At 39.9% G+C, this 13500-nt stretch overlaps 1 protein-coding gene across 2 annotated transcripts in view; it reads left to right on the plus strand.

Annotated features, from left to right (window-relative positions):
• Window positions 1–13500, plus strand: part of PTH1R (parathyroid hormone 1 receptor) — a 643148-nt gene that overhangs the window by 540126 nt on the left and 89522 nt on the right. For both annotated transcript variants that reach the window (XM_078662472.1, XM_078662473.1), the window contains one exon: window positions 1732–1885. In XM_078662472.1, the coding sequence (XP_078518598.1) occupies window positions 1732–1885 (154 nt within the window). The remainder of the gene's footprint in view (window positions 1–1731; window positions 1886–13500) is intronic.

The raw sequence follows: 13500 nt of genomic DNA on the forward strand, positions 1-13500 counted from the left end.
TGAACCCGTGCACAGCTCTAAAAATACCAGCTTGAGGTACTTTGGAACTTGGGTCGTGACCTCATTTTATTATAGATACTCAACAGGGTTCTTACTACCTTCAGGTGTTGAACTTTGAATCACCCGTAACCTCGCTATGTCTCGTTGCTTGTTGATCGTGCCACTAATTGCGGGAGTCAGTAGCGAACAGCTATTATTGTATCATGCTGTTGCCAATCAAACCTAAATATTCAATGTTGAGTAGATAGGAGTGTGTAGAGATCATCTCATATTTACATGTGCTAACTTACACCTACTAGATGATATTTTAGTTGGAGAAAAGCTGGAGATGACTGAAGCCTTATGTAGCAGGCCGGTGTGCAAATGAAATTCATAATAATAAGGGGCCAGTTATATGACCATTTCATTTTGCAAGTCGCAAATTGCGATGTTTTGCGACTCTCAATTTGTGACTCGCAAAATGGAATGTACTACAATGCCTCAGACACTGTTTGCGATTTCTAATGGGGGTCGCAAATGACCTCCCTCATCAATATTCATCAGGCAGTTCATAATTTGCAACCCATTGGGAATGGCTAGCACTCGCAGTGATGGTGGGCTGCTGGGGTCAGCAGACCACAATGTCTGTGACTGCTTTTTAAATATAGCAGGTTTTTTTAAAATGCAGCCCATTTTCATTAAGGGAAAATTATATGCATTTAAAAGAGAAAAATGAAACGTTTCTATTTCATTTTGTCAGAGTAGACCATGGTCCATGGGACCACTGCCTGCTCTATAAAAATATTTTCACTGCCCAACACAAAAGGGAAGGGGTCCCCTGGGGGCCACTTCCCATTTGCAACAACTAAAAAGGGTCGTACACCTTGCCTAATATCCAGTAAATCTTCAAGATAATCAAGTCAGGTTTCCTTCAATAAGTCTTTTGTGAATAAGTTATGGGATACTTGCTCTAAATATGAGATTCTTTGTACCATCCTAATCTTTTTACGAGAAAATCTCTGTGACTCAGCCACCTTGGGCATAGGACACTTGTAATCCCACAACAATAAATGTAGGATTTGCAACAAAGAACAAATATTTGTGATCTAAGAGCATGTTTTTAGTTATTTGCTAGGATCCAGCATAATAACCTATGCTGGGTCAGTTATGTATTGCTTTCTAAGAAGCATCCAGTTATTTAAGACAAGTACATACTACTAAACACAGTTGTAAGGCAGTCACTTTTTTTTGGGACTATGCATTTGTGTAACAGTTATGAAAAGGATAAAAAAATAATCACAAATTGAAAACTAAGACAGTTTGAGTTAAAAAAGCAATAATTCTAAAAAAACATATTTACATTTTCAATTTTAAAGAGCATTCTCTACAAAAATGAATTCGTCCACAGAAAACAAGCAATATTAATCTGAAGATTTAAATAAGCTCTGTAAATCCCTGCATTTGCATTCCAATGCATTGGAGGATTTGGGGGGATTTTGTTCTGTTGATTCACCATTAATTCATGATTGGGAACAACAAATGCAAAAGTAGATCATCCCTAATTATTGCATGAATGCTGAACAGCGTGTATGTTTGAGCTACTGTCTCCTTACTTTCTTGAGGATAGACTCAACTCAGTTCTCCCATTTCAATTTTGCAAGATGATTTCTTCTATTTCTCTTCAAGTAACCATCATCTATTGTTCATCAGCATCATCTGATTTCAATAATATATTTTATTTTGTATTTTCAGGTTGGCTGCAAGATAGCTGTCACATTCTTTCTCTATTTCCTGACTACCAACTACTACTGGATTCTTGTGGAAGGCCTCTACCTCCACAGCCTTATCTTCATGGCCTTTTTCTCAGACAAAAAATATCTTTGGGGATTCACATTATTTGGCTGGGGTAAGATATTCCTGTTTTCAATTTATTCAACACTATTACTATTAACAATGGTTTATGTTGCAAAACAAAAGAAGGTAATTACCGGACATCATCCACTCACCAAAGCAGGTGATAGGTATACCAAATGAGTAGTAATTCTGGGTTAGGGAGAAATTATGCCTACAAATTTCCCTTCACCTTGGCAGATAGAAAAACAGTCTGAGTGAGCAGTTATTCCACCTACTTGGCTATTTACTGACTGCAGTCCACCGGGCGAGTCGGGCAGAAACATCACTCTCCAAATGGATGGGACACCATGGTGGCTCCTTTCTCCTGAGGAGTGTAAGTTTCCAAACTTCCCGCAATGATACAAGATGTCCGTGGGAGACCCACCTGTCAAGCCCTGTACCAATGCTCAGCACACAACCAGCAACATGCATGGTCTACTCTGGGCAGTGTTTTCCTGTTCATGCCACCACTTCAATAGCAAGGGGTATCTGCCATCAATGGTGGAAAGATGGAGACCTCATTTAGATGGTATTCCCATGGAGACCTCATTTAGATGGTATTCCCATTCAAATTAGATCATTCAGTGAGGATTGAACCCTCAGAGGCTGGTGTGTCAAATTACCTTCATTCTTAGAAGAGCATTATGTCAGGGACAGCTGGCTTTTCTTTAAAGGGTGGGGCAACTAACCGATCCTAATCAGGACTACTACCCAACCCTATGCTACCTCCCTGACCATGATGAGGACTGCTACTGGTAAATGTAGTGTTTATACTTTAATATTACTACAACGAGTTTAGTTGCTGCAAATCCCTATGTGACGTGAATTTTCTCATTTGTGATTACATTTGTTTCATTGGAAGTCTGCTTATATACTTACAGAACATTGGGGAAGAGGGATTAATTTGTAGCACAATGTAGCATAGTAACGAAATATGCTGCACTGCATGGCACTATGAAGAAACGGCAGGGTATTGTTATACCGACAAACGTATGGTGGTGCTGCTCTCTTTCCTGACTCTTTTTCAGGCTGCCTAGCCTCAAACACACACACACACACACACACACACAACTTTACATTAAGGGGCAAAAGGTGTGTGCCTGATAAGTAGCATAGGTTTTGTACTACAAAATACTATGCTTAGTCATACTAGAAAATGTTTCCACCATTATAGTAATGCTGTACACTGCAGCACATGCTCAAAGTGTGAAATGTTAGATGAAATTGAGACATTTCTTCTTATTAGTGTCTGCCTCAAAGAGAGGTTATTTGTTGGCTCATAGTATTGTCTACCATTGTTAGTGGATAGTGCTTCTGGTCAAAACATTTGGGTGTACATGTGGAAACCCTCATGTACCATCCATGAAATGGCCCTTTAATGCAAAGCCATGCAGTGTTGCTCAAAGTGTTATTTGTGTTACTTTCAGGGCTTCTTTTCTGGGCAAGAAATTCATTGTGTTTTGAAAGTAAATACTTTCCCATCATTTTATGCTGGTTTCCATCACTTTTTGTGACTTTTAACACTACTTTGTGGAGGAGCAGTATGCCTCTTTCTTTACAACTACAAGTCGGTGTACTGAAAAGCACTGTTTCGCATTTAAAGAGAAGTTTTTGTATAGCAATACTATTATGTGTAAAGCAATGCTTTTGTCTGCAACATTATTATATCAAACAAAAAGGCTCAGGGGAAGAAGGAAAATAAGAAATAATAAAAAATGGAAAAATATCCAATATGTGATATAGAGAAGCCCTTCACATCCTGATGCTTGATGCACGTTGAAACGAGTAGGCGGTCTTGATTTCTACAAGACGACAATGAATTGGTGAACTAACTCCAACTTCACCACTGGGATCATTTGGTTTCCATACGAATGTGTTGATGATGTCCACATTTTGCTATTGAGTAGCCAGAACTTAGCGTGCAATTAACTATCTATTTGCGTGTCAGAACATTGATTTTCGAGCACCTGGATTTTTTAACTGATCAATTCCCTTGAATTTAAAGGCTGAAGATCTCTTGCACAAGAACAATCTCCAGTCCTGAAGATGACCGTTAAATAATGTATCGGTCGAAACGCCGTCGATGCTTCTCTGTGGCTAGAATTATTATAAGGACACAGCATTTATGTATAGGGTGTTCCTTTTTCCTCTGTGATGTGTATTGTTGTCGCCACGTGTCTGGTTTATATGTATTGTTTTTTGCATACCGGCTTCCTCTTTTTTTGCTTGAGATTATTTATATGTTGCCATAAAACTTTCTGAATTGTTGAAGTAAATAAATGTATATTTTTTGATACCATGAGGCTGTTGTGAAGGGCTTCTCTATATCACATATTGGATATTTTTCCATTTTTTATATTTCTTATTTTCCTTCTTCCCCTGAGCCTTTTTGTTTGATATAATAATCATTTGTCCCGGGTTCGGGGTTTGTGGACAGCCCCTGTGGTTGTTAATCATTTTGTCTGCAACATGACACGGTTGTCTGTACATACAAAACTACTAATACATTAGAGAGTGCAGGAAAATATGTCATTTGTAAGAAATGCGTTTAATGGCAAGCAAGTTTATATGCAAAATATATGAGTTTTTGCAGAGTCAAGATTGTAAATAGAGTAATAAACGTGCTAATCACATCTAGAGAATAAACCACAATTAGGGCAGAGGAAGACAGTGACAACTATGCAGTTCGAAAAGGTTGCATTGACAAAACATCAATTTGCACTTGGCACAGATGACTTTGTAACAAATGCTGCATGGCTTCGCTACACACCAATTTGTAAAACCAGGACTTTCATGTCTGCAGATTCCACAACATTTCCCAAAATCTTGCAAATATAACAAACAACCCTTAAATTCCATGAAACAAGGTGACCTGACAAAGTGACTAAATAAAACCACTTGCACATAATAAGGAAAAGAAAATGTACATGTTTTAATATTACTAAAAATTGTAGGGTTTTGCAGAGATTAAGACATTAAAAAGGGCTTTCTTGTTTGGGGAGTAATGGATTGTATTATGGAATTCAATCATGCCAATCAGCTAAAACGTCAACATCTCCAAGTAAACTCTCTGGTAGCAGACATACAGTGTGAAACAATATACAACATAGTAGAGCAAGATACAGACTTTTCTTATGTCACTTACGAATAAGTTGCACAGAAGGGATGTCTTGCAGGAGGGCGGAGGCAGCTAAAGAAGCAGACTCTAGGTAGCATAACTCAAGTACTGAACATTGCTTGTGAATCTGTAGGTATTAACCCAGAAAACCACTACGCACCATACTCGGAGGAAAATAAACTTGCTTTAGATGCATAAAACATTTACACATATGAAGGACACTCAACCAAGAATACCATTAAGACATGATAAAAATATCAAAAAAGGATCTTGTAAAAAATGTGTTCTATTACTATACAATTTAATCTCCAATTTATTAGTGCACATTAGGCAATGTAGCATATATGGTAGGTAAATTCCTATTTCTTTTTAAATCCGTCCTGAAAGTTAGGGCCTGGGGTCAGGTCACCATCCATTCAGTGATTCTGCTCCCTATTTGGTTTGCAAACTGACCACATCTTACAATTAATCATTCACATGAAAATGTCCATTCCCAGGAAGAATAAAAAACCTGCCTAATAAATTTGCGACTTTTGCAATTGACTGCAGATGAATGAATTGATGCTTGAAAAAGATAGCAAACATCCATCCCTACATTCATATTCATTGAAGGCAGACTTTTTAAAAATAAAGAATCCGGATCCTTTGAACGGCAGGACGATCTTCCAAAATGTATGTTGGCATTTAGTGAATGGCATTACAGGAGCATGCCTCAGTCCTCAAGATCACTGCCTGAACACCCAATCCACACTCAATGCCCAATGCTTCTATTTACAAAGTGGAAGTTGTTCATCGTGGACAGCTTCCCCTTTGTGATTACATTACCACTCTCTTTTAAGTCTCAGAACAAGTCAATGATTTGTAATTGTGATTGAAAACCATTGGTAATTCACACTTGGACTTGCAGAGGAGTAAGGCGATGCACATTACACACTCCTTTCAATTGTGAGCCGGAATGTGCTGCAAAGGGTGTTTTGTGAGTCAGAAAATACATTTAGTGCATTACAACGCACAGTTTTAGGGTCACAAAGCCTGTGATTTTCAAATGACATAACTATGCTAAAGCAAATAGGCGAATTTCACAAACCCCTAAATGCAACATGTAGGAAAACATCTTCCACAGTGGTTAATAACCAAAATATGACTTGACAGAGTAGAAATGAATAGCGCACCTCTGGAGCAAACTGACACCTTTACGTACCTGGGCGTAACGATGGGTACGAGGATGAACTGGAACCCTCAGATAGATTTTCTAGCCCACAGGCATAATCAACTAGCGGTGGCCCTCTTAATAGAGTAGCTGCGGTCTTATACCAAACCGATAGGCCAAGCATTAGCTATATATAACAGGAAAATCAGGGCTTCCATAATGTATGGTGCAGAACTATGGGACTTCGAAAATCTAGCACCCTTAGTTCTAGATCAGAATACGTTTTTGAGAACTTTGACTGGCCTTCCCCAATCATCGCCCCTTAAGCCTCTATTCTTAGATTTGGATAGCATTTACATTGAGGAGGCTGCAGGATTTAGACCATTGGCGTACTGGAGATGACTATGGACAACCCCAGAGTTATTACTCTATGCCAAAGCAGTCAAACATATCAGAGAAGCTGATATGTCCTGGAAAATCAGCTGGCTGAAAGAAATCAAGGTCAAGCTATTTGACATGGGACTCAGGCACATGTGGGAGGACCCAGAAGGGAATCAGTTCCCATCCAAAAATGATTTCAAAGCTCTATATAGGGACATGGTCTGTCTTAAGTCCATGTCACTGGTGGACGGCGCCTCCCTAACAGGCCTCTTTTTAGATCACAAGTATAAATACAGGTTGGAGTCTTATTGGGATGTTAATATGAGTCCTGGCAACAGGAAACTATATCACCAATTCAGAGTGGGCACTCTCCCCTTAAAAACTTTTACGGCTAGATGGGGAGATGGAGATACAAAATGTCCCACTTGCACATCTCAGGAAGAGTCTATACTCCATGACTTATTTGTGTGCCCTGCATATAAGGGTCTCCGTAAAAAATGGCTAAAACCAACCTGTCTAAATATTGGTAGAAGATCATGCCAAATAGCATTGCGAATTTTAAAGACAGACACAAGAGAACCTGTGGTTATAGGTATGGCTAAATTCTTGAGCTGGACATGAGCCCTCAGAAGGAGTAGTTTGGTAGGCAACGTTGGCCCTATTTTGCTCTCATGAAATGAAGATTATCATGCTTGTTGTTTCCCTTGGTGGGTATTGTGGGTATATTGTCCGATGTTGTTCCCTTTTTGATATAACTAATGAATGTATATTTTTATTATTTTTAACTTATCAAATTTTATCAACTCTTAATATTAATTGTATGTTATAAAGTCTGGCACACCTCTTTTATATAAATGTATTTTTATGTGTCTTTTATTGTTGAAAAATATCGATAAAAGACTAATTGAATTGACTTGGAATTCTGTCTCCCTACCCACCATAGCCAACAACCACCAGAAAATAGACTGATCCACTAGAGTAAGAGTTCAACTAGTATTCTTCATGATGCTTTGTCTGCAACCTACTGCTTTTGTATCGTTTAGATATTTAATCCAGTTGTGATTCTGAATGTTTTACATTTATCCTAGTGGTGGGTCTGATTTCTTTACAAATGTATGTCTTTGAAGATCAAAATTCAGTTTTGTCTGTGAGTGGATTCAAAGTGCTGCAAGGAACATGCATGTCCATATCAGAAGAAACTTTGGCCTTATGGAACCTGCATTGTACACACTGTGTGTAATATTTGCACATGCACAGCGCATACAATGTGGATGCCTTAGGCGTCAATCGCAACTTTAACAACGGAGGACCTCTGCCTGCTGAAAGAACAAAAATACCAGAGGAATGACCACGATGGAATGTAACTCACAAATAAAAATATTTTGCCCATTGTTAATAGTAATGAAAGTCCGACATATTAGATGCTGAGTTTTATTATTGAGAAATTTGTATATTAACAAGAATACACACAGAGACGTAGGAACAGAGCAATATTTGTCTCGTTAACTAGATAAAATTGAGGAAGAAACCACATAAGTTTGCAGATGTTTCACTTACATACGTATGCAAAAAGCTATCCGCTTCCCTGCTAAATGTGAGGCTTTTTCTTCACAATGTGGAACGAAAACATAGATATATACTCTGACTTATAAGTATTCATTACAACTCCTTATTTTGTGTTAATACATTTTAGTTAAGTTGACTAGTTTACAACCTCTGAGCACCTATGACATTCTCAAAAAAGCGCTTAGCATATTGTGACCTACTTATATAACTTGTATACATTATGAAAAAGGACGATTTGCTAAAAACTCCAGTCCGAGCAAATAATTTATTCTATCAATACAAAAATCATTCTTATTTAATCTTGCAAGTTATATTGAACCAAATCTTGAATTAGGACAAAGCACCAATGAAGTGATGAGCAGCCTCTTTGAAAAATTACATAACTTTCAGGAACTATCTGGTTTTCACTTAAGTGGAATTACGCCTGAATACAAAATATGTTTATCTCTGGTTGGAATCTATGTATTCTGTCTAAGAATACAATAGAAACGTGCCTGAAAGTTATTGTTCTCTTCCAATACAATGATGCAAGTAGATGCTTGATATTTGTTGTAGAGAAGTGAAAATTAAAAAGTGTCCTTCTTGCTCTGTGAAAGCCAACTGTAACTAAACCAGTTCTGATGGCTGCCTTTCTTCCAGTGAGTGAATGTAGCATCCTGTTTAGATCTGAAGTGGTGCCCTACAAGAGAAGACTATAGCCTCTTCTGAAGCCTGTTAGACCATTGAAGTGCAAATAAAGATCACTCAGCTGTAGTAGGCTTTGTGGAAAGAGCACACTGTATCACAGGTCTCTTCAACAGCAGCTTCCTTTTTCACATGAAAACCACAAATGACGACACAAGTGAGCAAAACTCTTTTAACCAGAGAGCACTCTCAGATATTAGTAAATGTAAACCTGTATTTGTAAAGCGCAAACTACTCACCCTTACAGGTCTCAAGGCAATGGGGGACGTCATGGAAATTAAGTGAGTTATTGCCCAGAGTCACATGGTGCTGAGCTGAGCTGCCACCAGAGCCAGGGATCGAACCATGAACCCTGTGCTCTGAAATCAGCTGCCCTGGCCGCTGCACCACACCTCTCCACTGCAGAAGGAGCAGTTGTCCCCCCAATAGAGGCAGTATTCACTGACTTCCATAGCGGCGGACCGGGAGCCGAGTAGAGCTTCTTAGAAAGGGGCATGACTATTTTCATCTTAATTAATGGACCCTGGGAGGGTTTAAGGTAAAATAAAAGAAGAAGTGCTGCAAAAGCAATTTGTGTTTTAGTGGCAGTTCTGTCAGGTTTGGGGATAAGGAATTGTCCGGTCACTCTCTAATGCATAGGGGAAAATCGATCCTCACTTGCAACTCCTCTGAATATTCCTGTGCCTGGGAGAGCAGCGGATTGAATAAAGAAGAATTCTTCCTGACTGCACAGAAAAGAAGCCTGAAGGACTTCTGCCCCTTTGAAACTCTGGGTCTATATTACAAAAGGTCATTTGGATAGCTTTCTCTTGGCTGCTCAAGAGACACCAAAAGAAAAGAAGGCCTTGATGAAGAAGATTCAACCAGCCGGCTGTGTCCGGATTGCAATGGCCCATGTAAGAGCCCTGGGAATAGAGAGACCTGGAGCCGACACTCCTGTCCTGGTAATCTGGGTTCTGTAGGAGTGACCCAGAGTGGCTTTCAACGCATTGAGGAATATTCGGAATTCTGGCTGCACCAGAAATCAAGGGCAAAGAGTCCGTGGCACACCCTTGAAACTGTGACGGGCTCACCAGGCAAACAAGAAGACTGGAATTATTGTAGTGTGCAAGCATGAAGTGAGTCAAAACAGAATGTCAGTACATTTTCCGTACTTTCATTTCTGGTGCTATGGCCTCTAGAAGCCATTTTTGGCTAGATTTTTTTTTTTCCTAAAGTGTTTCGGGAATTGTATTGTTCTTCATTTTTAGCTTCAATGTTGTTAGATACTGCTTGAACTTAACACATTTCTCTCTGGAATTGCTTGCAGCTTGTTCCACAGACTCCTGGGATTATCCTGGGATTCGAATTGAAGCATGTTGTGATCTAACTAGATTGTGTTTATTATGTTGGTAGAAGTCCTCTTTTTCAAAATTCATAACTCAGTTTCTGCCACCAATTTTCACAGCAAATGCGTCAGACTCCTGTGAAAAAGCTTTGGCCCCATCACTTATTTTTCTTCAAATTAAGAGATGTATAGCCCTCTCACTTATGTGCACACTTCCTTACCGTCTTATTGATTACGCTATCATTATGGTGGTTTTGTACAGCCACGGTCCATGCAGGTAACAGTGGTGAGGCAGTGGGGCCGGGTTAAGAGGCATTTCGAGGGACGATGAATAGGGAAAATGTATTATTTATTTAATTTTCCCTCCGCATCGTCCCTCAAAATCCCCTCTTACTGGGCCCCGCCGCCCCACCGCTGTTATCTGCACAGACCACAGCTGGTTTTATAAAAATATGAGCGCCAAAATAATCCCTCCCAGACTCCAGGTACATTAAGATGTCCTTCAACAAAACATTACTAATGAAGAATGCCCGGTCAGCTGCAACACATGGTGGAGGACAGCACACTTACCGTGCAGGAAACAGCAGACATTATGAATTCAAGCGAGCATTTCATGAGAGGGCCCCGCCCCTCAGAGTGCACGTGATTTGCAAGCATGTTATTGGGAATGGAAATGAGAGCATATGAAGGTGGTTTCATAAACCTCTGCTCGACAAGTTTAGGTTATTCTTCACAGCCCCTTGCTGCTATAATCTCCAGGCCCGGACTGGCCGTAGCGGGCACCGGGCAATCCCCCGGTGCGCCGCACGGATGGGGGCCGATTTTGTTACCAGGCCGTTTTTGCAGCTTAGCTGCAAAATCGGCCCTGTAACAAAATTGGCTGAAAACCGGCCCTGACAAAGAGCTCGGCAGCACCCCCAACCCCCGGAGAGGGGGCGGGGCGGGGGCCGAGCACTTTGCAAGGGCCGGTTTTAGTTCCCAGTCCGGCCCTGATAATCTCCCCTGCTGTCCCATGAGAGCACCGTTGTTATTACTGAGGAGTGAGACCAAGTACATTTTACCCACAACGCCTGCCATATTGGATTTTGTGTTGGCAGGTTCTTGGATAAATAAACGTTCTGAAAAGATATCTCATTTCGCTTATGTCTATTGGTAGCTGAGCAGACATGTCAACAAGTTTTATTGAACATTTTGCAGCTCAGTGTGGTACTTTAACACAACACAACAGGTGGGAATTGAGTTTGGCTGGATGCAGGACATCTAACCGTTCCAAATTATTTTTATGTAGATATGTTTGTAGTTTTTCTTTGAAGTTTTTATTTTTGTAATCTGCACTTTATTGTTGAGGTCTCTATTTAGACTCAGGGCAGCTGTTGGCGCCGAGCCTGCAGCAGTATTTCCTCTGTTGGTGGTATATTTCAGAAAATGTTCACGAGTGGAGATATATAGGTGTTCGGGGCAAACAGCTGAGCGATCATAGTAGACTTCCCCCATTTTGTTGTAAAGATAATAAAAGCAAAGTTCAAATGTTTACAAAATATTCATGGAGCATTTCATTTAATAAATTATTACCTTTTATTTTGTTTGACTTAATTTCTAAGAAAACCTATAATCTGCACTAAATTGGCTTAAAACGACAAGGGTTGTCATCTCAAGAAAGGCAGTATTAGCAGCAGAAAGCCTTTGCCAGGATAAGGGAAAAGATTCTCGCTCAAGGCCAAGAAGTGAGCCACTTAGCAACTGTACCTGTAATTAAGTGGTTTGCCTCATCAGGGAAAGAGTGTTCAGGGGATTGTGTATGGGTTACTGTGTTGTAGTGCATTAGTCTTCTCTTCTACAGATCAAGGTTATAAGCTGCCTTAGCAGCTAGCACATGTTTTACCAAATACATTCCTAGAGAGTCTTATGGTAAATTAATCAAAAATCCGTTTCTTGCGATTTGCTGTGCCTACTAAACCAAGAACATAGGGGCATATTATCAAGAAAGGCAATAAAATTATCGCCAATTTAGCGGCAGAAAACTGCTGCTAAAACGGCGATAATGAGCTTGATAATATGCTCTATGGAATTCCAATTGAAGCCCATGTTAAATGTCCTTCACATTAAACATGGGCTTCAATTGGAATTCCATAGAGCATATTATCAAGGACAATATCGCCGTTTTAGCAGTAGTTTCTTCCGCTAAAGCGGTGAATATTTCATCGCTTGTCTTGATAATATGCCCCCTGGTTTGGAAATGGGGCATGTTATCTGAGTCCATATCAGTGCTATGATAAGGGGAGTGCGAAGGTTTATAGCCTCACGGCCCTCAGCTCAGTTTTCTTTCCAAAACTGTGGAAAAAACTCATACTGTGCACCCCCTGTATTTTTTAAACAAAGGTTTGAGGGGCCGCTCAGGGCAGTGGACGTCATTATAACTGGTGCACATCTCTCCACCATGTGCTCAGCTTCAATACTCTCCACCATCCCCAGCCATACTGAAAAGAAAATTCCAGTCACCCGCTCAAAGTATTTCTTTGCCACACCATGATGCCATTATGTTCAATATAAGCAGCCCTCAACCTATCATCCCCTCCAACAAGGTATGTTTAGTGGCACCCCTTTTCTGTTCTGATGGCACACCCCCTGACGTGGCACACGCTTACTTTGTGGTTGCTCTTTCCAGCACTAACCAGTGTGGCTTTTGTCCAACATCTGCTTCATTATAATGATGTCCCTCCAGGACCACCAAGCAGAAAATGATGGAGGGGCAGACCAAACAGTTCAGTTCAGTTCATTGTGTCTTTATTTCGATTAAAATAATAATAAAAGACAATACAAACAATATTAAGTTAAAATACACTGGATAAAAAACACAAAACAGCACTAAACAATCATTAAGATATAACTAGACACAATAACTAGTACAAATAATTTATACCGTAGGACAGGAACTCAGAAGCATTAAAAACACAGTAAAAACCATAAATGTCCAATGGTAAATATATTAGATAATTCACACCATAGTAATTTCATTGGCGGAGCTACACTAAAAGGACGTAACGTCTATATGCTTATGACTAAGCTTGAGATTCTCCTAGTTTTTTGGATCGAATAACCCATACCCAGCTCAGGAATTTTGCCATGGCAATAACTGTTGACTCATTGGTAGATGTTTGCAAAATCCTTAACACCTCCATGGCAGATCTAGTACCCAGGTTCATACAGGTGGGTTTCAACCATTTCGCCCTGGGTAACCTATAGGCCGGGCATACAAAAAGGACATGGGGTATGGATTCCGTCTGGGCTAAGCATACAGGGCATTGATCTGACCAATCAATAACCTCACCAGTGTAATGCTGAAACTATAAATAACATGACAAGAAGCCCTACAGATAGAACAACAAATCCACCTACTTTATT

The sequence above is a fragment of the Lissotriton helveticus genome, chromosome 10, assembly GCF_964261635.1.
Source record: "Lissotriton helveticus chromosome 10, aLisHel1.1, whole genome shotgun sequence".
In the NCBI taxonomy this organism is placed as follows: domain Eukaryota; kingdom Metazoa; phylum Chordata; class Amphibia; order Caudata; family Salamandridae; genus Lissotriton; species Lissotriton helveticus.